Source organism: Pseudorasbora parva, chromosome 15 (assembly GCF_024679245.1).
Source record: "Pseudorasbora parva isolate DD20220531a chromosome 15, ASM2467924v1, whole genome shotgun sequence".
In the NCBI taxonomy this organism is placed as follows: domain Eukaryota; kingdom Metazoa; phylum Chordata; class Actinopteri; order Cypriniformes; family Gobionidae; genus Pseudorasbora; species Pseudorasbora parva.
Window position 1 is genome coordinate 1,036,444 of NC_090186.1, and position 25,636 is coordinate 1,062,079.

A 25,636-nucleotide genomic window follows, 5' to 3' on the forward strand; every position below is an offset into this window, starting at 1 on the left:
TGTTCGAGTGCAGTCATTCAGTCTCACGCGCCGCAATAACGAGTGTACAGCCGATTACACACAGCTGTCCGACTTCACACACTCGTCTTCATTCACTCCTTCAAGTTGTATTAGTGAACTAAAGTAGGGAATGTTATTTGTGTCTTAAAGATGAAAGTTTAAAGATTGAGGTTAATTCACTGAGCTTGTGCTCAAACTTTAATGCACAAACCAATCCCATCATCATCACCAAAACATCCTGCCTCTCTTCCTCACGTTCCCCTATCCCATGGTCCTACAGACAGTTCCCTCTGCTGGTCACATTAGGCATTACAGTTAATCTACTGCATATCAACCGTCTATCTATGACAGGGCTATTCAAATCTTACCCTGGAGGGCCAATGCACTGCAGAGTTTAGCTCCAACCCTGATCAAACACACCCACCTGTGATTTTCTAATGATCCTGGAGACATTGATTAACATGTTCAGGTGTGCTTGATTAGGGTTAGAGCTAAACTCTGCACTGCATTGGCCCTCCAGGGTAAGATTTGGATAGCCCTGATCTATGATATCAACACGGAATAGTGATTGAGGGTTATGTATGCGTGCGTGCGTGCGTGCGTGCGTGCGGCTCTGTTGGGGTGTGTGTGAGTCTGTGAGAGAGAGAGAGAGAGAGAGTTTGTGCACATGTATGTTTGAGTGTGTTTCAAGTACAATTACAAAGCAATTCATTGGTTTTGTTTAACTCTGAATCAATGCTCGAGTTGCGTTGTGGTAAAAATAGCTACGGGTAACGCCAGCTGATTGAGGAGTGCAACCATTCTACATCATCAACCTAGAATGCAAACAAAATGGCGCCGCCCATGGTCCAAATATAAAATCGATTTTTTAAATAACGTCGATCTTTCATGGGTTTTCTAATACATAATTCAGTAAGAGACATCATTTATGTTATATTAAGCCATACAAGTCTCAACACCAGGGGATCCCTTTAAATAATGTTAAAGGTCTTAATTTTCCTAAGTCCACGCTACCTCATTGAAACGCTATCACCTCCCGCAGTACGCGCACACGTGTGTGTGTGTTTGTTCCGTGGTGTTTGTAGTTCTTTCTTTCACTAGACCAACTATTGTTCGCTCTATTACAACTACAAATTAGGCAAGCATGCGTCTTATATTGCAGCCAATCAGCTTTCGTGTTATTGGCACGAGCCTCTTTCTGATCTCCACAGACAGACGCATAAAACGGATTTTATGTGATTTATGACGGTTCTTGTAGTTCCGCGATCGTGAACGCGAAGGCGAATCTCTCACCATCTTGCTTAATGACCAAATAAAAGTATAATATACCCGATTGCACTAAAATAGTTAATAACAGTGATGTGAACGGCGAACTCCGATGTCAGGCTGCGTGTATGTGCTGCCTGTCAGCGCTCGAGCGAGTGTATTGGATGTTATTTCTAGGCTCATTAGCCTAACGTTACTCTTGAACGATCAAATACACACATTATGCATATGTCTATATCCTGATTTGAGTTAAAAGGTTTGGGACCTGTCAGTAAGTACTGGATCTGCACATTAGTAAATTCTCAAAGTGAAAGCAAACTAATAGCTTATCAACACAAACGGGGAAACAGCACTTACACTTAAAGGAACACTACAACCTTTTTAGAAATAGGGCTTATTCAACTTTGCTACATTTAGATATGTGGGGAAATGCATTTTAAGCTAAGCTAGCGGCGACCCTGCCAAACTAAAACAATGCATGCACTGAGACAAACGCATTTGCCCACATATCTAAATGTCTAAAGAAGTTGAATAAGCCCTATTTCTAAAAACGGTGTGTTCCTCTTTGTAGATGTGCATCTGTATGTTGTTTTTATTTGTCCTATTGTAATTTGTTTATAAGTATATATTTTATTACTGACCGATTACTTGATTACGTAATTACTTGAAAACTTTTTCTTATATTAAGCAATTATTGCTGTGGTTTACGTTTTAGATGTTGGTCATATTTCCCACCCCAAGCGATCGTGTTATTAAAGATAGATAGCGCACCGCTGGACCAGCCTTTTTTGTTTTTGTAATACCAAACAAGATTCATGCATTGGTCAAATTTTATTATATATATATATATATATATATATATATATATATATATATATATATATATATATATATATGCGCTAATCCTTGTGGGATTGAGCTATGAATAATAAGTTTACTAATACTTTTTTCAATTTAAATTAATTAAATAATATAAGTTTAAGTAACTGAGTGATTCTGCATTTGCTATGCATGTTTTTTTTTATTGCGCGATAAAGGTCTTAAATTTTATTCATAATGGTCTTACAAAGGTCTTAAAACATCTTAAATTTGGCTTGGTGAAACCTGCAGATACCCTGTCAGTGACTCTGATTCCTGCTGCACACTACGAACATCTCTGCAGCTCGTGCTGGGTGAGCTGATGGAACTGAAGCAGCCGTTATCCAAGACTTAGGGTGCGTTCACACTTGTAGTTCGGTTCGTTTGGTTAGTTTGGTCCGGACCAAAAAACAAAAACAAACATAATAGTCCTGGTCCGCTTAGCGTTCACACGGGCATTTTTAACAGCGAACCTAAAGTTACCGAACCAAAGGCACAGGGAGACGCTCACAACCTGATTGGTCGGTTTATATGACGTAGAGGCTCGTTTACCGAACATGCAAAACAATGCTGTGTGCGGATTACACGCGCGTGTACATATGGCATTATTTTTTACCAGAGAACTCATGAAGAGCTCATGAAATGTTCACAACATTCAAAACAATGCTGTGTGCTGGATTAAACGCGATCATTTTATGCGTGTAACACATATGGCATTATTTTTTACCAGAGAACTCATGAAGAGCTCATGTAATGTTCAAAACAACACTGTGTGCTGGATTAAACGCGATCATTTTATGCGTGTACATGTGGCATTATTTTTACCCGCTGAGAACTCATGAAGAGCTCATAAAATGTTCAAAACATTCAGCAGCAGCAGCAGCAGGATTTCCTCCGTTGTGCAGAACAGAGACGGCCGTTCTGTCGTCTGTACCTGCTAATAATGGGCAACACAGGAACTTTGATGAGAAGAGCCAGGTATGCTTTTTGTGTGTTTTTTCTAGCATTTTCGAAACATGCTCGTCAGACCAAATATTGATGAGGCTCTTCCTCGTTGCTCTACATTTGCCCTCTAACGTTAAAGTTACTCATTTTGGATAACGTACACCGATCTTTCCACATCGTCAAATCAGCTGCATTATGCGTGGCATCTTGTGACATTATACGTCCGGTTTTTGGTCCATTTACATGTCTTTGGTCCGTGTTGCGTTCATATATCAATCGAACCGCACCAGAGTTCGTTTGGAAGCGGACCGAGACCCATCTTTTTAGCGGTCTCGGTCCGCTTGTTTGGTGCGCACCAGAGTTCGGGTGGCAGCGTTCACATATGTTCAAATGAACCGCACTAACCGAGCAACCGCACCAGGGTTCGTTTTAATCGAACCAAACATGACAAGTGTGAACGCACCCTTAAATCACGCTTTTATTTCTATGAAAAGCCAAACGACAGTGGAGGCGTAATGTAAATGTAATGGCGGCATATCCTATCCAAACTTCACCCTCACACTCTGTCTGGCAATATCACACAAGATCTCGTCACACCCCAAGACAAAGGGAAAAGAACAGCAGATGACGTCAGGTGCTTTTCTGCTCAGAGCGCTCCTACAAAACACGAGCTGCCCGCGGCACATAAAGAGAGCAAAATGCTCACCGCTATAGAAATTGTTTTAAAAGGCACAATTACATGATTCTTAATTGTGTGGAAGTATAACCTTAACTTTCTTGTAATAGTTTCTCATTCCTGCACGTTGTACTGACGTTACTGTAACCTTTAAACAACATTATATTAATAACAAGAAAACTGGACATTTTAACATTATAGAAACATTTCAAATCAAAGTTCCCATAACCTTTTTAGAAACTGGGCTCATTTTGTTAGCCGGGCTCCATTGTGGGGACATTTAGTAGTAAAACCAGAGATCATTGTGGGACCAGCCAGCGGTCCAAATGAGAAAAATAATAAATTATGCTTATTTCTATAATTTTATGAGGTTTTTCAGCATTAATATGTGTTCCTCTGACCTGAATATTGTCCCAAAGTGGCTAGAAATGTTGATGGTTGTAAACCGAGTTCTGGCTGTCTTTCTCTGCCTTTGAGAAAATGAGAGCCCAGACGAGCTGATCTTGAGTTCTCCTGTTATGACGTTATCAGGAAAGGTTTCCTCCCCTTCCTCTGCTTTGCCCACCCAGAGAATTAGGAGAGAATGGATTCAGTTTATCAGTCGTGATGTCAGCTCAGGCTTTACCATACGGATTCGACAGCACAGCTGAATCAAGCCAATAGCTAAAACCATCAAATTCACGTCTTTTCTGTTAGTTGCATGAAACTAATCTGTTATTTAAATGATTAAACTAGAGTGATCAAAGAACACTCTTTATAATGTTCGGATCTGTCAATCACTCGTATATCTTGCAACACCTCCTTGTCTTTTAAAGATGTTACTCTAAGGGGGTTCAACAGAAATTTGAATGATACTGAAAGTAACACCACTTCATTAGTCAAATATTCTCTTTTCCTTTATTCCCACCAGTGCATATTTTTAAATACCACCAAATAAACAAGTAAACAAAAGAGCAGTCTTTGTCTCTGTTCATGTGTGCAATCAAATATAAACAAACTTATCGTCCAAGTCCAGTCTTTAGATTTAGGGTTGAAATGATGATGATGAATCCACAAGGTTATTTGAGAGCGATGCAATGATATAATTCCCAATTCCAGTGAGTGTAGAGTGAAAGCAGTCAGTGTTTGCAGATGAAGACCACACGGCGTAGCCTCGCTATGCTACGTGAGGTACTTCTACCGCTTCTAACTATGCCAATATAATAAACATAGTTTTGCATATGTTAAGGGTAGAAAGGACCACTGGCAGTTAACTGAAAATATCAGATTCGGTAAAGAAAGTCCTTTCTACAAGAGAAAGCAAAATATTAGTAACAAAATACATAAAACATTAGCACAGCCATTAACACAGTCCCATACTCACATTTGAGCGAAAACTCTAAAAGTTCTCAAACTAGGACTTCAAACGAATAGGCAGGCTTGCTCTCTTGCTCTCTCCCTCTACCAAACAAACTGACTTGCTCTCTGATTACCAGGCTGATATCCTGTAACAATTACTCCCTAGCGCCCTCAAGCGGCTCCCAGAGGTAATACACGACACTCTTTTGGCATCAGACAATGAAAATATTACAACAAAAACAACAAGTAACGCTTAGCCTGATACATACCCCTCCCTGTGGTCTAAAAATTTGATGGAAAATGGAAAAATTTTAAATTCTGCGTATGATACGTGTCTACCTGAGTATAATCAGACAACATGGTTACCTTGTAATTTACAGGTCCCAACTTTTTCAGAATCTTAGCTGGGCCTTTCCATTTTGGTGAAATCTTGGCCATAAAAGCATCATCTGCCCGAGAGAGAGGATGTGTTCGCACCCAAACTAAATCACCCTCATTGAAGTTTTGAACTCTTCTCTTGAGGTCGTAGTACTTTTTTTGTTTAATTTGTGCCTTCTCTACGTTCTCTCGTTCTCTCTTACTGACTCGTACAGACATTTTTGCCGTTCCAGTGTACTGTAAGCTGGTTGGTCTGGATCTGGTGGATTCCGTAAGGCTCTCTGCAGAGGACTTTTCAGCTGTCGTCCCAGTGCTATCTCAGCAGGTGAATACCCTGTGCTTTCGTGCCAAGCTGTATTTAGTGCAAATCTGAACTCACATAACCATTGATCCCAGGTACGATGGTTTTGTTCGACATACATGGCAATCATGGTTTTCAAATTCCGATTGACCCGTTCAGTGAGGTTCGACTGAGGATGGTATGCGGTAGTGAGTTTTTGTGTTACTTGCCACTGCTTACATAACTGGTTCAGGAGGTTGGAGTTGAACTGTGTACCTCTGTCAGACACGATGAAGGCTGGTGTTCCCCATCTTGTGAAAATCTCCTCTATTAGAATTTGCACAATGGTTGTAGCTTTTGCAGCTCTCATGGGGAAAACCTCTACCCATTTTGTGAAATAGTCCACTATCACCAGAAGATACTCATTCTGGCGGGTGCTCCGTGGAAATGGTCCCATGATGTCCATTCCCAGCATATATCCGGGCTCAACTATGGGGACACTTTGTAGTCCACCTGCAGGTTTTAAGTTCGTGGGCTTATGCAGTTGACATTTCACACACTTTTTGCAGTGCTGCCATACATCAGTACGTATCGATGGCCAATAAGCAAATTCTAACAGTCGCATAAGAGTTTTAAATTTACCTAAGTGACCACTCAGGGGGCTGTCATGTGCATAAGTTAAAATCACTTCCTTTAATTTTGCAGGAACTACAATTTGACATCTTTGGCCTTCTTTGGAGTCTGGAACACTCCTAAATAAAACCTCATTTTTAACAATGTAGTGCGTGAAAGATTATATGTGCATATATATTCTGTGTATGTGTTTTCTGCAAACTGTCCTTCTGATAACATAAAAGGGGAACTGATGTTTGTTTCCTGTTTTGCTGTGTGCATGTAGAGCGCACACCCACCCAGCTGTTATCATCAACTGCAGAGCTATCTGTTCCTGGTTCATTTCTATCATATTATTGACATATATGGAGTTATCTTTCTGTTTCCTATGTAGGGTGCGTCCAACTATTAGGGCGTGGATTAATGGTATAAATATCACTGTTTTCCTGTTGTACTTCGAGAGCTGCATTCTGAATAAACCATATTGACTCTACTTGTGTGGTTCATTGACTTGCACTCTCCCAGGATCCTGAAGCTGTAACTGATTGCTGAGCAGAGACTGAGACACACAAAGACACAGGAACAATTTCCTACAGTGTTTGGTGACCCCGACGTGATACATCCAGACAGGTAAGAGATGAATTTGATTCACTACCTGTTCTGGTTGTATCTCGAGAAACTTAGGGGAAAAATTTATACTACTTTTGTATAAAGAAATACATAGATTGATTGAACTGTGTGTGTCAGTGCCTGGCCAGTTAATCTTTGAAAATGGGGCAAACATATCCAAAGCCAGAACCAAGTGAAACTCCTAAAGTATATATTTGGATAATTTAGCCGGCTGGACAGAGGGTACACAATGGCGTAGTTATCCTAGGGAAGGAACCTTTGACCCTGGGTTTCTCCGCAGTGTATTTGACCTAATTTATGGTAAACAGGGTGATCCAAATTGGGATTATGATTATATGAAAAGGGGATATGACGTGTGGTATAAAATGACTGATGTATGGAGAGACAAAACTCGGGCATACGTGCCAAGAGCCGTCTTAAAAACTGTCCCTAATCCAGAAAAACTCAAAAAGAAAAAATCCACGACTGCCGTGTCAGAACATTGTACTTTGCCACGGGAAAATCCTCCACCTTATGTTCCACCGTCTAATTTGGCATGCGTTTCGAAAACTTTGCCGTCTGCACCCCTCCAGGTTTCAGAGAAGCCTCGCGAAAACAAAAAAGAAAAAAATGAGAGAAATACCCAAAATTTATCCCTCACTTCCTACAAGTGAAGGGACCAATTGGGACAATTCTGAGTGTGATGATAACGAATGCGTGGACGATGCAGGACCTGATTGAGGGTCCATCATCGATTCTCCTAAAGTGCAGAATGTGGTGGCCGTGTGGATGGAGAAAAGAGGGGGAATTGATATTCAGCCTCCATCTCCAAGCGTGCTTAAAAGACATAATCGATCTGCTACCAAGTCCGTCGAAACCTATACCGTTCGTAGATATGTTAATCAGGACTTCTCGTCATTGTCAGTAAGTGGGTGCGGATTATAGATTCATTTTACAGTGCAAATTGGGAGACTCGTACAATGAGGAAGCATTGATAGATGCAGTGCCAGTGTTAGCACCAGAAACTGATAAGATAGAGACAGTAAAAGAAGAGAAAGATGAGACTAGGAAGACAAAAAAGACGCTTATTACCTTCAAGTGGCGTGATCAGGCGCCCGAAATGATCACAGAATTGGAGAAAACGTTGAAAAAATAGTTGCTAAATCTAAAGGCAGCGAACCAACCGTGACTTATCACAGGTCACTAATTGTAAACAGGAAAAGGATGAACCGCCAGCGCAGTTCATGAAGCGATTTATCGATGTTTGGATGAATGTTGGTGGGCTGGATTTAGATGTTAACAAGGAACACCCTATGTTCTTGTCTACTTTCATGGCTAATTGTACTCCCGCCCATCAGGATACACTAAAACATTACCTCAGTGATAGAAGTACGCTAAAAAATTAAAGATGCCACAGCCAAAATTCGAACGTTAGAGTCTAACGGGTTGTTTCAGACCCAGGGTGTCAAGAGAAATGTTGTCAGTGTTGCAGTCCGACCCCAGAATCAGGGGCAGGGCCAGAATAAGGGTAGGAAGCCAGGTAAATGTAATTATTGTCAGAAGCCAGGACATTGGTATAGGGAGTGCAGGAAGCGCATATCGGACGAACAAACCGGCGCTGTCCTAAAAATGGGGAAGAGGCCACTGTCTGTGCCCATGTATGGTGATGGACCTGATTTTCCGGGTCCTCAGCAATATGAGCAAGCAGGGCATAGAAACTATGGCCCCCAGCGCAGTACTGGGCCTGCTTACGCCCCCCCTCCTCAAGATACAGGAAGAGGGGGGCCCAACCCATATTACCATCACTAGGGCCGCCCACAGAGCACGCACCCCAGCAACCGCTCCTGCAACGAAGCTTTATTGTCTGTCAATTTTGACTCGCCACTCAATAGTGACGTGCCAACTGTCGATTTGAATGTGAATGGCTCCATATATAGCTTCATTTTGGACACAGGGGCTACAATGTCCTCGCTGGGGTCTACCTATGAGGGACCTGTCTCTGGACAAACCATTAGCTCTGTGGGAATTGATGGGGTCCCCTTTCAAAGTCACTTAACTCCTCCTTTTCTAGTATTTTGAGCTGATGACCCTGACACTCGATTAAGACATCGTTTTGTGTTTATGGAAGGGTCCCGTTTCAACCTTTTAGGAAGGGATTTAATGTCAAAGTTGTGTTTAAGCTTCTGTTTCTCTGGCTCTAAGCTAACTGTCAATAGCTCTGCAACAGAAAAATAGTTGTTTGATGGCAATTCATGGGTCTGTAGTTCCCCATAATTTTGCTTGCATGTCACAAACAGGGGATCAAATGTCAGACAACCTTGGGCTACCTGATCATTTATGGGCAACACATAAGAATGACACAAGGGTTTGTTGATTCACCAGCAGTCTTCACACAGGTAATCAGGGACTGCTTGTCTGATCTTAAATTGCCCACAAATTCATGCATGTTGCAGTATGTAGATGACATCCTGGTTACTGGTGAAACCATTGCAGACTGTAGGGAGGCTACTGTCTGCCTTTTGCAGCGACTAGCTGACTGTGGTTTGAAGGTGTCAAAAAAGAAGATGTAGTTCTGCTTATCAGAAGTCAAGTATTTAGGACATGTGCTTTCAAAGGGCCAAAAGCTGCTTTTTACCAGAGCGAATAAAAATAATTGTTGACAAAAAACGACCAGCCACTAAGCATGAGTTAATGGCATTGCTTGGTTTGATTAATTATTGCCGGCAGTGGATTCCTGATTGCACAATTGGATGTGCTAAGAACGGGATGAGTGTTGTTATTGATAATAATGGCCGCGTTTGTGTGCCAGCCTCGTGCGCTTAGTTCCTCATTTGGGAATTTCATGGTGTCACACACCGCGGCCAAAGAGGGGTATATGAGGATATGTCTAAATTCTTATGCATACAAGATTAAGCTAGCAAGAATACAAGATACGTTAGAGAGATGTGTGACATGTGCAATGAATAATACCACAAAACCAGTAGCAAAGCATCAGACTTTACTGCTACCAGATAGCCCGTTACAACAATGGCAAGTAGATTTTACGCATTTACCTAAAAAAGGTCCATATAAATACTTATTGGTATTTATTGATAAGTTTTCAAGATTGATTGAGGCTTTCCCGTGCGCTAAGGAGGATGCAAAGACAGTTGTAACACATCTAATGAGGGAAATTATACCCAGATATGGTATACCACTCGCCATTGACTCAGACAAAGGCCCTGCTTTTGGGCAGGGCCAACAGAACCATTAAGGACAAATTAAGAAAAGCAATGCATACAGTAGGCCACAGTGACTGGCCAAAATTGTTGCCCGTTGTCCTAGCCGAGAAGAGAATGGCACCCCATAAGGGTCTTAAAGGATGTGGCGTTGGATGTGACGTGCCCCTGCTCTAATATGCTATATAAGTTATTATGTGAGGCCCTCCATGAAAACTGGAGGAAGCTGCATTCGAGTTCTGCACCACTGCCGTTAGACCCGACACACCCGTTCAAAATTGGGGACGAGGTGATGGTCAAACAATTCTTAAAGATGGGGGATTCTTTTGAAGCTACAAAATATAGCTCCCCAACAAAAATCGTGGCGGTAACTCGAACTGCAGCACTAACGGAATCTTTTCCACAGTGGATCCACGCTATCAGTACTGAAGAAAATCCCTGGACAAACTGCTAACTATAATTGTGTGTTACAGGTGTCCCAGGACGTGTGCATTGATGGAAATGCAATGGCAATAATTGTAGAGAAGTAACTATGTCTGTCTAGGTACTGGAGCTGTCCGATACCTTAACAAGCCACTTAGGTAGGGTTTCCAAAAAGACCACTACTGCGTCAGGGGGCGGAGAGGCTGGAACAAGGGGCCACTTAGGTAGGGTTTCCAAGAAGACCACTACTGCGTCAGGGGACGGAGAGGCTGGGGCGGTGCGTGACCTGGACTGACTGGGACTGACCACGATTCTTTGCTTGGCTGACTGTCTGTTATTGCATAGCAGAGGAGCTGAACACGCAGCGCTGCTCATGACATAACACTCATCAGCACCAATATCCTTTTGATTTTATTTGCTTTGAAACCATTATTACTATCATTGTTATTATTGTTGTATTGATATTATGCATATTTTCAGAATGCAGCTGTATTATGTGAGTGTAATTGCTCACTGTATGACCTCTACCTTGGCTGGAAGGCCATCCGATAATCTGTTTTGGCAATATGCCAACTCTACTGCTCGGGATGTCACCAATGACTCCTGTTATGTATGTCAACAAATAATGTCATCTGTTGTCAGCATCTCCATGCCCGTATTAGACTAGTCTGCTTATGATCATTCCTGTACGTTTCTGTATGAGTGGCCTGGAGGAAGAGACTATGCATGGCTGCCCAGAGCCCGCTGTGTTGACCATCGTCAGAATGGCTCCAGGCCCCAACACCCTTTTTTACCTAAACATGTTGAAATTAGAATATATATTAAACTATCGACTGGCAAAGTTTGTCAATGACACCACTGATGGTATGACAGGGGTGAGAAGAGAATTAGGTGCCCTGCGCCTGATGACCACGCAAAACCGCCTGGCATTGGACATGCTCCTGGCTGATAAGGGGGGCGTCTGTGCCATGGTGGGGGATCAGTGCTGCACCTTTGTTCCTGCCGAGGATGAAGCTGAAGGAGCCGTGGGCCATGCTGTGGAAGAGCTGAGAAAGATGGCACATAAGCTGTATGGGGATGAAAGTCAAGAGAAGGATTGGGGTTGGGGGCTGATGCATTCTTTGTTTGGTTGGGTAACACCCTTTGTGACAATGTTGATTCCAATACTGCTGATTTTATTGGTCGTGTGTATCTTTGGGCCATGCTTAATGCAATGTTTGATGAATAGAGTATATGCTACGATCTCTAGCATGACACCGCCACATCACTATGAACCAATTTCAAAACGTTAAGCTTTCAGCTTAAAAGAGGGGATTGAAAGATTATATGTGCATATATATTCTGTGTATGTGTTTTCTGCAAACTGTCCTTCTGATAACATAAAAGGGGAACTGATGTTTGTTTCCTGTTTTGCTGTGTGCATGTAGAGCGCACACCCACCCAGCTGTTATCATCAACTGCAGAGCTATCTGTTCCTGGTTCATTTCTATCATATTATTGACATATATGGAGTTATCTTTCTGTTTCCTATGTAGGGTGCGTCCAACTATTAGGGCGTGGATTAATGGTATAAATATCACTGTTTTCCTGTTGTACTTCGAGAGCTGCATTCTGAATAAACCATATTGACTCTACTCGTGTGGTTCATTGACTTGCACTCTCCCAGGATCCTGAAGCTGTAACTGATTGCTGAGCAGAGACTGAGACACACAAAGACACAGGAACAATTTCCTACAGTGCGTTCTCTTAAGATCTGTGGTTTTCTGGCTCTTGGCTTTAACCATAATCTCTTGACACTCTGGGTCTTTTTTCTGTTCATCAGCAATTTGTGACAAGTCCAATGGCAGATCACAAGTGACAGAAGTAGAATGACGCTTAGCTGGGGTGTGCAACAACACTGCTGGTGCTTCATCCGCATCTCTCCTGGATAATGCATCTGGCACTACATTACATTGTCCCTTTCGATACCTTACAATAAAGTGATATCCTTGTAGTCTGATTGTCCATATTTCCAGTCTGGATGAGGGTTTTGGATGTTGGAAAAGCCAGACTAAGGATGCATGATCAGTGATCACCTCAAAAGCTCTGCCTTCAAGGTAATGGTGCCATTTCTCCACAGCCCATACTACAGCCAGACATTCCTTTTCTGACACAGAATAGGATTTCTCAGCACCTCTGAGCAAAAGGGATGCATATGCAATTACTCTCTCTTATCCATCCACTTCCTGTGTCAAAACTGCTCCTAAACCCACATCACTTGCACCGGTCTGTACTTTAAAAGAAGAATCAAAGTTAGGTGTAATTAAAACAGGTGCTCTGGTGAGTTCATCTTTGATGAGGTCAAATGCCCGTTGACACTGGTCTGTCCACTTCCATTTCACTTCTTTCCTCTTCAGCGCGTGTAAGGGTGATGTTTTAGTGGAGAAGTCAGCAATAAACCGATGGTACCAAGCCGCCAATCCTAGAAACCGTTGTACCGGTTTTAAGGACTTGGGAGTTGGGAATGTTCTGCTTGCATCCACCTTGTCTGAATTCACCTCGACTCCGTCCGCTGTGATGGTATGGCCTAAGTAGTCAAGTGAAGAACAGATGAACTTACACTTCTTGAGGTTAAGGGAGAGTCCGGCCTTGTGCAGACTAAGAAATACTTGTTTGAGATGGTGTAGGTGTGTTTGGATGTCTGGGGAGTACACAATAATGTCATCGATGTAAACCATGCAACATTTGTTCTTGTGCTCTCTGAGCACTTGTTCCATCAGCCGTAGGAAAGAGGCTGCAGCATTTTTAAGGCCAAAGGGAAGAGACAATAGTTCATATAGCCCTGAAGCAGTAATGAAAGCTGTTTTTTCCATACTTGCAGAATCCATTTCAACTTGCCAGTATCCACTCTTTAGGTCCAACGTGCTGAACACCTTGGCACCTTGAAGAGAATCAAGAATATCCGTGATCTGAGGCATCGGATACGCATCGAGGTGAGTTTTTGCATTAAGACCCCGGTAATCAACGCATAGCCGGGATCCTCCATCTTTTTTATCTACGACCACCACAGGTGAAGCCCACGGAGACATAGAAGGTTTGATGATTTTTAATTGAAGCAACTCCTTAATCTGTTCTTCAATAAAATCATTTTTCGTTCTAGAAACTCTGTATGGTCTCTTTCTTAAAGGAAGTTCATCAGTGGTTTTAATCTCGTGTTTAATGAAGTTTGTACGACCTAGCTTATGGGTACATACTGAAGGCCAATCAAACGAGAGCTTTCAATTGATTCTTTACCTTGGCTGAACAATGCGAGTTCTCCACTGCTTGGTCAATCAGCTTTGCCTTTTCCTCATCATGAATCATTCCATCTTCGCCCTGTTCAGCATAGAATTGGACAGGAGCATTCTGCATTTTGTTAAAACACATAGGATGACTTGAGTTATCATCAGGCAAGTATATACGTGAAACGTTAAATCGATAGTTAGTTTGGCTTCTTTGAGGAAATCCAATCCCAAGATGACCGGAACAGCCAAGTTTCCATCGTCCATCACATAAAATGCTTTTTTGTGTTGTTTTGCTCCGTAAATTTCACATTCCCAGAGTACTTTACCCTGAGTTTTCTGACTCTGGCCATTAGCGAGCATGAACGTTTGAGCACTTCTGGTTAATTGCTCGTCCTTCTTCCTCAATCTCTGCCATACATTTTGCTGCAACAAAGAAAAGGTGCTTCCTGTATCAATTACGGCATTGAAGTATGAGTGATTCAAAATTATAGGAGCTTGCAGTACATTGTTACATTGAGAGCTAAAAGCAGGATCAATAAGCATGAGGCGATTCGGTTGACCTTTCTCACCGGAAGATTTCTTCTTCTGCTCCTCCTCTTTTCCTTGACTCCATCTTCTCTTGCTCTCTGCCCAGTCCTTCTCTATTTGTGTGCCAAGACGAACCAGATCATCAATTGTTTTTACTGTTCCCCTCAACAGTGAAGCCAAGCGAGGATTGCAGTTTCTCAACGTTGCTTGCACTAGCTCATTTTCAGCCATTTTAGGGTTAATCTTTAGTGGGTTAATCTCTAGGTCTCAATTCGTTGTACTCTTCAAAACGATCAATGAAATCAATGGGGTCCTCTGAATCCCGATTACTAAAAGTAGGCAATTCAAGTTTAACAGTGGGGAGAGATGATGATGAGAGGTAAGTTACTTGATTAGTGGCGTCTTGAGGAACTGAAGGAATCTTGGATGGTATTTGAGACATCTTATGAGAAGCAGCAGTGCTGGAATGCACAGGAGTAGACATGATGTGTTTCATAGCTTTGAATTGTTGATCTAGTTGCCCATCTCTCCGCTTTAAACAATCCACAATGCTTCTACTCAATTCATCAACTTTGGAATAACATTGCTGTTTAACACGATCCAGCTCTCTCTGTACACAGTAGTTAATCCTGTCCTCACATGCTTTTACCTTTTGGCTCATGGTTTCTGTGGTGACAAGATCGCTGACTCTGTGGTCAAGATCAACAAGGTGCTCTTCAATACTACACATGCGTTGGTTATTTCCATCATTGCCAACTTGCAGTTCATCTTCGTGAAACTCAAATGGCGGAGGGAGTAATGGTAAGTCGTCAAGAGTAACAATACGCTCTGCTCTTGGTTTATTGAACACATCCCTTTCTTCCTCCTCTGAATCTAAATACAACTCACTAAAAGTATCTATGAGATTCGTTACAGGGTCTCTACGATGAACGAAAGCTTCATCTGAATAATCAACAATGGGTGCTCCCTCTTCCATTGCAGATACTGGTGTAAAATATTTGCTTATGAAGGGTATTCAGTACCATCAATTTTTTATTTTTAATATAAGGGACTCCTACAAAAATTCAAAGATGTCCCTGTTCGGGCGCCATTCTGCAACACCTCCTTGTCTTTTAAAGATGTTACTCTAAGGGGGTTCAACAGAAATTTGAATGATGCTGAAAGTAACACCACTTCATTAGTCAAATATTCTCTTTTCCTTTATTCCCACGAGTGCATATTTTTAAATACCACCAAATAAACAAGTAAACAAAAGAGCAGTCTTTGTCTCTGTTCATGTGTACAATCGAATATAAACAAACTTATCGTCCAAGTCAAGTCTTTAGATTTAGGGTTGAAATGATGGTGATGAATCCACAAGGTTATTTGAGAGCGATGCAATGATATAATTCCCAATTCCAGTGAGTTTAGAGTGAAAGCAGTCAGTGTTTGCAGATGAAGACCACACGGCGTAGCCTCGCTATGCTACGTGAGGTACTTCTACCGCTTCTAACTATGCCAATATAATAAACATAGTTTTGCATATGTTAAGGGTAGAAAGGACCACTGGCAGTTAACTGAAAATATCAGATTCGGTAAAGAAAGTCCTTTCTACAAGAGAAAGCAAAATATTAGTTACAAAATACATAAAACATTAGCACAGCCATTAACACAGTCCCATACTCACATTTGAGCGAAAACTCTAAAAGTTCTCAAACTAGGACTTCAAACGAATAGGCAGGTAGCAGCAGTTCCACCATGAGGTTTCCCTCTACCAAACGAACTGACTTGCTCTCTGATTACCAGGCTGATATCCTGTAACAATTACTCCCTAGCGCCCTCAAGCGACTCCCAGAGGTAATACACGACACTATTTTGGCATCAGAAAATGAAAATATTACAACAAAAACAACAAGTAACGCTTAGCCTGTTACAATCTGCAGTGCACACTTGTCCAAACTGCCGTAATAATGAATGATGCTGTTATGCTCAACAGAAGCTCTTACTGTATTCATGTCGATGTCGTGTTTGTTGTTAGTTGTGGTGAAAGCATTTTGTGAGAGAAATAACGTTGCAAAGTTCAACTCGAGTTCACTCGAGTTTATTCTGAGCTTTCAGATACAAACAAAATAAACTCACGCTCACAGCGCTCTCAACAACTCGGAACAATGACACTTTCTCAGCAATCTTTCCCCAGCTCTCCGTCTCTCTGGACTGGCAGCGCTGCCGCTGCTCGCACCTGACTAAACCACGCCCCCTCACTAAACCACGCCCCCTCCGCCACATAATCTCATTTCTAATGCAAAGATGTCAACCAATCACAACAGTGGGTGTTTTCACTGAAGTCTCACAGCAGACACACCCCTTGATGCTTTCATGCTAGAGGGCTAATATCAGTATAGAAAAAATGCCTTTTATTTCTAAATTATGACATTTTTTAAAGGGGGGGGGTGAAATGCTGTTTCATTCATACTGAGCTTTACACTGTTAAATACTTGGATTCCCATCCTAAACATAGACAAAGTTTCAAAAACTAATGTTGGACGTTTGATGGAGTATTTCTGTTTTAAAAATACTCCTTCCGGTTTCTCACAAGTTTCGGAGAGTTTTTTCGAGTATGGGTCGGCTTGACGTTAATAGAGCGGAAGGTCCTTGTATGGGCCGTACGGGCTCTTCTCCCGGTAGGGTGCGCGCGCGCGTGCGTGACTAGAGCGAGAAAGGAAATGCACGCCCCATAAACACTCTCAGCTGCAGATCCAGTCGCCCGTGAACACTTCTGTCGTTATAGTCCGCGCCGCGCTCCACTTTTCCTATGGGTGACGTCGAGCGACTTCAACGCTTCAGCACAGCATTCCGGGAAGGCAGCGCTGCATCTGAACCGATTTGAACGCAGAAATGACGGGAAGCTTCACAACATCGCTTCAGTCGCTTCGCAAAGTGGATTTCCACGCCACTGCTGTCACAGGACTTCACCAAATCATACCAAAGAAGTGTGATTTTGACGGAACGGTCCCAGCGATAAAGGTTCGGTCCTGCTTTGGAAGCAGCCGGTGAGTAAAACTGCTTCAGATGTCTGTGCTGTTGGCTACCGTCACGTGAGTAAACATCAGTAAACGACACGATCGCGTACTTCGTCATTCAAATGCGCTAACGGACTCCATTGCTGTTCTCTGTATAATGTTACACTAGTCTGACGTGCAAAACCGCTCTGCTTGCTAAGGTCTAACGTTAGTCGCATACAATAATCCATAAACCGAATCATGTCCTCATAAATTGCGAGTAAACACACACAAATGTTGACAGGCCACTAAATACAGTCCATACCACAGAGACGGACGTCCTGCTGTTGCTGTTTCTCCTGTTCAATTTATTTCTGCCTCAGATTTGATTCTGGATCATTATCTGTATTAGCTGAATCTGATTGATAGCCATGGTTTATTAGCGTAACGTTTTCTTCTCCACGGTTGAGGACGTCACCGCTTTGTGTGCGCTTGTCATTCTTTAGCTCTGCCCACACGATACGCCTCGTTATTCTTTAGCTCCGCCCCCACGATACGCCTCCAGGCGCTCGGTTTTCTCCGGAAAGACTCGGTACAGCCCATATTTCTTTTATAAATATAATAAAACTAAAGACTTTTTGGAGATATGAAGGATGCAATACTACTCTATAGGTACTCAAGACTGACATGAGATTGACTGAAACTCAGTGTTTCACCCCCCCTCCCTTTAATGTAAAAACCATACTAACAATATAAGTACACCTCAGGAATCATTATAAAATAATTTTTAAAAATCCATGCCATGGGACCTTTAAAATTGTAGAAATGGAGAAACATTTCTGTGATTGGCAGGTTTAGGGCTATGGGCTTAGGGGACAGAAAATATTTTAGATCAATATAAAAACAATAGAAGTATATGGCAAGTCCCCACGGAGATACAAAAATCCAACTTGTGTGTGTGTGTATGTGTGTGTGTTTGTTTAAGTGTATTTGTGTGTGTGTGTGTGTGTGTGTGTGTGTGTGTGTGTGTGTGTGTGTGTGTGTGTGTGTGTGTGTGTGTGTGTGTGTGTAGACATACACTTTCGTGGTCCTGGTGTGATCCTGATCTCCCCTCCATGATCAACACTATAAGCACACAAACACACATTAATGTACATATGCATCATGCACACACCCATTCACTATGTCAGTATCAGTGTTTGACACACTTGAGTCTCTGCAGTGAGCAGTTTGGATCCTCCAGTTTGTCAGAGAGCAGCTTCACTCCTGAATCTCCTGGGTGATTGTAGCTCAGATCCAGCTCTCTCAGGTGTGAGGGGTTTGAACTCAGAGCTGAAGACAGAAAACCACAGCCTTCCTCTGTCACCATACAGCCAGACAACCTGCAGATGGATCAAAACAGCCTCGTCATCTATCTAGTTCTCTTTATATGTCTCACAAAAACATACACATACAGTCTTGTTCAAAATAATAGCAGTACAATGTGACTAACCAGAATAATCAAGGTTTTTCGTATATTTTTTTATTGCTACGTGGCAAACAAGTTACCAGTAGGTTCAGTAGATTCTCAGAAAACAAAAGAGACCCAGCATTCATGATATGCATGCTCTTAAGGCTGTGCAATTGGGCAATTAGTTGAATTAGTTGAAAGGGGTGTGTTAAAAAAAAAATAGCAGTGTGGCATTCAATCACTGAGGTCATCAATTTTGTGAAGAAACAGGTGTGAATCAGGTGGCCCCTATTTAAGGATGAAGCCAACACTTGTTGAACATGCATTTGAAAGCTGAGGAAAATGGGTCGTTCAAGACATTGTTCAGAAGAACAGCGTACTTTGATTAAAAAGTTGATTAGAGAGGGGAAAACCTATAAAGAGGTGCAAAAAATGATAGGCTGTTCAGCTAAAATGATCTCCAATGCCTTAAAATGGAGAGCAAAACCAGAGAGACGTGGAAGAAAACTGAAGACAACCATCAAAATGGATAGAAGAATAACCAGAATGGCAAAGGCTCAGCCAATGATCACCTCCAGGATGATCAAAGACAGTCTGGAGTTACCTGTAAGTACTGTGACAGTAAGAAGACGTCTGTGTGAAGCTAATCTATTTTCAAGAATCCCCCGCAAAGTCCCTCTGTTAAAAAAAAGGCACGTGCAGAAGAGGTTACAATTTGCCAAAGAACACATCAACTGGCCTAAAGAGAAATGGAGGAACATTTTGTGGACTGATGAGAGTAAAATTGTTCTTTTTGGGTCCAAGGGCCACAGGCAGCTTGTGAGACGACCCCCAACCTCTGAATTCAAGCCACAGTACACAGTGAAGACAGTGAAGCATGGAGGTGCAAGCATCATGATATGGGCATGTTTCTCCTACTATGGTGTTGGGCCTATTTATCGCATACCAGGGATCATGGATCAGTTTGCATATGTTAAAATACTTGAAGAGGTCATGTTGCCCTATGCTGAAGAAAACATGCCCTTGAAACGGTTGTTTCAACAAGACAATGACCCAAAACACACTAGTAAACGGGCAAAGTCTTGGTTCCAAACCAACAAAATTAATGTTATGGAGTGGCCAGCCCAATCTCCAGACCTTAATCCAATTGAGAACTTGTGGGGTGATATCAAAAATGCTGTTTCTGAAGCAAAACCAAGAAATGTGAATGAATTGTGGAATGTTGTTAAAGAATCATGGAGTGGAATAACAGCTGAGAGGTGCCACAAGTTGGTTGACTCCATGCCACACAGATGTCAAGCAGTTTTAAAAAACTGTGGTCATACAACTAAATATTAGTTTAGTGATTCACAGGATTGCTTAATCCCAGAAAAAAAAGTTTGTACAAAATAGTTTTGAGTTTGTACAGTCAAAGGTAGACACTGCTATTTTTTTGAACACACCCCTTTCAACTAATTGCCCAATTGCACAGCCTTTAGAGTGTGCATATCATGAATGCTGGGTCTTGTTTGTTTTCTGACAATCTACTGAACCTACTGGTAACTTGTTTGCCACGTAGCAATAAAAAATATACTAAAAACCTTGATTATTCTGGTTAGTCACATTGTACTGCTATTATTTTGAACAAGACTGTATATCAATCAAACCACACCAGACTTTGTTTGGAAGCGGACCAACACCCATCTTTTGAGCGGCCTCGGTCTGCTTGTTTGGTGTGCACACCAGGGTTCGGATGGCAGCGTTCACATATGTTCAAATTAACTGCACTTACCGAGCAATCGCACCACGCTTAGTTTTAATCAAACCAAACATGACAAGTGTGAATGCACCCTTTCATGAGTTAAAGTCTTCAATGAACACAAAGAGTTGTGAGCAAATGGGATGGGTCAAATCTGCCACTAACTACACATTTCGTTTAACCCTTTGTTGAAATTATGCCGTTCGTAACCTGAATAATTCCAGAGCAAGTCAGAATAAATCAAAGTGCAACAATTTATTAACAGTCAGGTAAATGTATAATGCCAATTACATAATCAATTCAAAGGTAACCTAATCCATATAACATCAAACACTCTGAAGAAAAGAATGAAATATATACCTGACTTCTGAAAATGACATAATGCTGGCTATCTTGAGACATCCAGCATTACGGGCTGACCTGACCACAGAATCGAGCCCTGAGCTCCTTGCAACATTTCTTTAAATACCCAGACCAGATTTATAAACTCTTTTAAATGTAAACAGTTCACAATGGGAATGTGCATTAATCAAGTCCTATAGACTTGTATGGATGAGAGGCCAAATGCCTGAAAGCCACACCCACCATACACGAAGGCAAGATATCTTTAAACTCTTAAAACATTTATGATGTTCTAGTTTAATTCTTTGGAGATAAGATATTTGTACCAGTCGCACTGAGACATTTCAAATGATATCAAACACATAAAATACTGTATAGTGAGGACTGACATTGTAATAGAGATTTCTGGTGCATTTCAGGTGATCTCAATATGAGGGGAGCAGGAGTTTGGGGGAAGTATCAGGTGAAAGGAAAGGCATTAAATTAGTGTCATTCATAGATGATTCCCTCAGTGTGATATGTCATCAACGACGGAGACACTAATGTATGAATGAGTTCAGATGTTAATTTCCTTTGTTTTCTCAGAGTCCTTGTTCCTTGATTATACATTTCGGCATCTGCTATTTTTTTCCAGCCTTACACATTTCATCAAGAAGTCAGTAGCACTTATGTAATACCACGGATTACTCTCTGTAGCGGCAGACATTTCTGCCATTAGACTATGACTTTCTAATATTATGACTTTAGGTAAAAATGCCTCATGTTTACTATGGGTCATCGTTCATATATTTTATAAATGGCTATTGTTCAGAACTGATGTATACACAAGATGCCTTTAATGGTACTGGTGCAGATATGCATTTATTTGATTGTGTGCATCGGTTAACCTGTTAAACTGAATCCCAACTTTTGGAAAAATCCTAAGAAATGCATGCTCAGACTAAAACAAATACAGTTTGTGAATCCTTTGCACTAAAAGCATAATTATGGTCTCATTTGAAAGCAGACACTTGGCAGTTTACTGTAAAGTCAAAATTATAATATTTTTATAATCAAAAATAGCTATTATAAGCTTCAAAGTTTTTAATACAAAGTAAAGTTATTAGAAATTTATTTGTATTTAATATCTTTATGAAAATAAAATTAAAGTTGGCCTTGGAGGAATCTAGAAATGCACTACCGCTAAAGCCACAAGTCTGACCATGTTATATTTCAGATCTGAAGATGATAAGTCTAAAACTCTGAATTGTATTAAATGTTTTACAAGATCGTTTCATGTGATATTATTTTGAGATATCTCTAAAATATCAACTGATGTTTATTGCCATGTCTTCTGAGCGTTTATTCAGTGTACTGCCTCTATTGTTTAGAGGTGCAAACTGCCCCATTCAGTTTGTCTCCCCAGCACACATTCACACTTCTGCGGACTGGTTATGGCTCTAATGATTATTCTTTTGTCTGCATTTTAATTACTAACGACTCTCTATTCAAACTGTTCTATTCAAACCTCATTTCCAAATCAAACCTCTCACTTTACCTTCAATGAGACTCTATCAAATGCATTTCGTCCAAATAAGCATTTCAGTAGTTTTACATTTAGAAAATGTTTATAAATATAAAGTATTTGCTCAGTGGCAGGTGCATCTAGGGCAAGCTAGCATGTTAGCTTAGCACACCAGCAAAACAACAATTTATTTTATTCAAAACATACTTCATATGACTTTATACTTTATAAGTCAAGTGTTTTATATAACACTCTGTGGTCCCATGTAGCTTCGAGTCAAAAAATCTGACGGAAAATACACAATGCTAAAAGCTGTGTGGAATAGCATTGCTTCATAAATATAATCTATTATGAAACCACCCAACATGGCATAAAGAACACAGACCAACCATATGTTGCCACGATTGTGTGTTTATTGTCTTCAAACGTGTTTATCTGCAAGAAATAGCGATCTGACGATCTCTGGAAGCTGTTTGTTTATGATATTCTTGATATTTTTTAGATACTTCCTGAATGTCACATGGTGTGTCTGTTCTTCATGTGTTCCATATTAGGAATGAATGTTTAATAGTACAGCTTTCCAGTGCCCTCCGGCTGCCAGAATGAATTGAAAACACAGCACATCACAGTCTACTGCGCTCATAATGATACATCCGCGGATTTTGGATAAAGATTGAATAAATAATACTTCTCTGTATAGAAATTTGACTCAAACATGTGAGAATCTATCAATATGTCTCCACATCTGCACACATTTGAAGTAAAAGCCCTGAGTTTTTTATGAATGGGAGCAAATGACACGCATATTACAATCAAAAGGTAGCGACGCCCATGATCATATTCATAATCCTGGCACATATTAACACATCACGGTCACTTTAAGACTTTGAGAATAAAACAGAGGTAAAAAAAAAAACTAGTCTTAGATCTTTTTAATGATGTATAGTTTGTCAAGGTAATTACTTACATCTGATAGTAATTGAGCTGATTTAAGCAAAGAGAGCTTCAGCACATCCACGTCCTCGTGAACGTTAAGAGGTAAAATAGATAGCACTGCAGAGTGAATAAATGCTACACCATGTGTTACATCTACCATTTAGCTGTGTAAGAAATGGATTATTACATCTGTCAAAATAACCACTCCACATACCCTTTTTGTGTTGTAAAGTTCCTTTTATTTCACATGAAGCTCTGAACACGTTAGCATTGTCTTACCGTTATCTCTTCTTTATGGTTGACTGTATGGGTCTCACTACAGGAGCACGCCCCCTAGTGAGCCCCTTTATATAAGTTCTACCTATGAGGAGTTGGGTTATAAATCTGATATTTGTTGTTTTTGTTTTTTTCTTTACTGCAATTAAGCTCTTTTGAAACTGGTACATTTGTATGTGTCACTATGTGGTTTAAAACTTAAGATTTAGTACATTTCTATTTTATTTGTATTTTTCAGGTCATGTGAATTTATGTACCACCAAGATAGAATTGTTAATGGTTTGGTCCAGTTTTTCTGGCGGGAATTGTTTCTATTTAAAGAATGCTGTTTAGTGTTTAGGAAAAAAGAAAATAAGCAACCAGACATCTGTAAATGCTCTTGGTCACCTGAGTGAAATGGTTGCTGGCGACGAAACATGATATAAATATCACCTGCATTATGAAGGATGAAGGATTTAACTGTATTATTAATTTATTAATTATTAGTTCACATCACTCAAACAGTTGTCAACAGAGAAACTGGCATCCAAGCAACACATAAGGGATCGATCCCGAGTTGCAACACCACTACATGCATTCTAGTAGCAGATAGTCGTGTATGCAGGGAAATTCATCATACCCCTTCGCTTAATAGTGTGGTCCCAAAAAAATATTTATTTGAAGTGCTTTCTGGACCTTCCCCTTCCCCCTACCACTTCAGCCAAAAGAGAATCGAGACACCCCTACCCCTTCACGTGAATGCGCAAAACGAAGGGGTAGGGGAAAGGGAAGGGCTTAATCTAAGCTCTGTCTGTGAAACCAGGCCTTAATGTGTTTAATTGGGATTAACCATGCAAAAATGTGTGCTTGCTTAATTAGTTATTTTTAATTAAAAAAACAAAACAATTGATTGACAGAATATGAAGAACATGAAAATCTTCAGGAGTCGGCTCTCCATGACAGTTTGAAACCAGACAAGACAACAGACCAAAAAACACACTCAGTTAAATATCATACAATTATAGTTAATCAACGAAATCCCATAAAATATTGAGGTAATTTTGTGCTTAATAGGGGTGTAAATCGGCACATGTCTCATGATTCAATTCAATTATGATTATCATGTAAAAAAGATTGACTGAAAGAGAGAAGAACACACACATCAACAGTCAGATCATCTACAAACACACACAGACATTATGACCATCGGACTGTAAATTATCTCTTATATGTTCTTAAATACCTCAGAATCTGCAGCTGACAGTCTGAACTCTTCAGTCCATCAGAGAGTAGTTTTAATGCTGTATCCTGCAGATCATTGTTACTCAGGTCCAGCTCTCTCAGGATACAGTTTGAGGATTGAAGAGCTGATGACAAACTCTCACAACACTGAACAGTGAGATTACAGTGAGTAAGACTGAAAGAGAGAAGAACACACACATCAACAGTCAGACCCTCTACAAACACACACAGACATTATGACCATCGGACTGTAAATTATCTCTCATATGTTCTTTAATACCTCAGTATCTGCAGCTGACAGTTTGAACTCTTCAGTCCATCAGAGAGCAGTTTTACTGCTGAATCCTTCAGGTTATTGTTACTCAGGTCCAGCTCTCTCAGGATACAGTTTGAGGATTGAAGAGCTGATGACAAACTCTCACAACACTGAACAGTGATATTACAGTGAGTAAGACTGAAAGAGAGAAGAACAGACACATCAACAGTCAGATCATCTACAAACACACACAGACATTATGACCATCGGACTGTAAATGATCTCTCATATGTTCTTTAATACCTCAGTATCTGCAGCTGACTGTTTGAACTCTTCAGTCCATCAGAGAGCAGTTTTACTGCTGAATCCTGCAGGTCATTGTTACTCAGGTCCAGCTCTCTCAGAGCACAGTTTGAGGATTGAAGAGCTGATGACAAACTCTCACAACACTGAACAGTGAGATTACAGTGAGTAAGACTGAAAGAGAGAAGAACACACACATCAACAGTCAGATCATCTACAAACACACACAAACATTATG

The 25,636-nt window shown here is 40.9% G+C and overlaps 1 protein-coding gene across 1 annotated transcript in view; it reads right to left on the reverse strand.

The window, feature by feature from the left end:
* Positions 1–25,636, reverse strand: part of LOC137040877 (NACHT, LRR and PYD domains-containing protein 12-like) — a 68,108-nt gene that overhangs the window by 6,667 nt on the left and 35,805 nt on the right. Inside the window, exons 5-9 of the mRNA XM_067416634.1 lie at positions 25,399–25,572; positions 25,120–25,293; positions 24,841–25,014; positions 18,581–18,754; positions 18,451–18,497 (exon numbers count right to left, since the gene is read on the reverse strand). Of these exons, the coding sequence (XP_067272735.1) occupies positions 18,451–18,497; positions 18,581–18,754; positions 24,841–25,014; positions 25,120–25,293; positions 25,399–25,572 (743 nt within the window). The remainder of the gene's footprint in view (positions 1–18,450; positions 18,498–18,580; positions 18,755–24,840; positions 25,015–25,119; positions 25,294–25,398; positions 25,573–25,636) is intronic.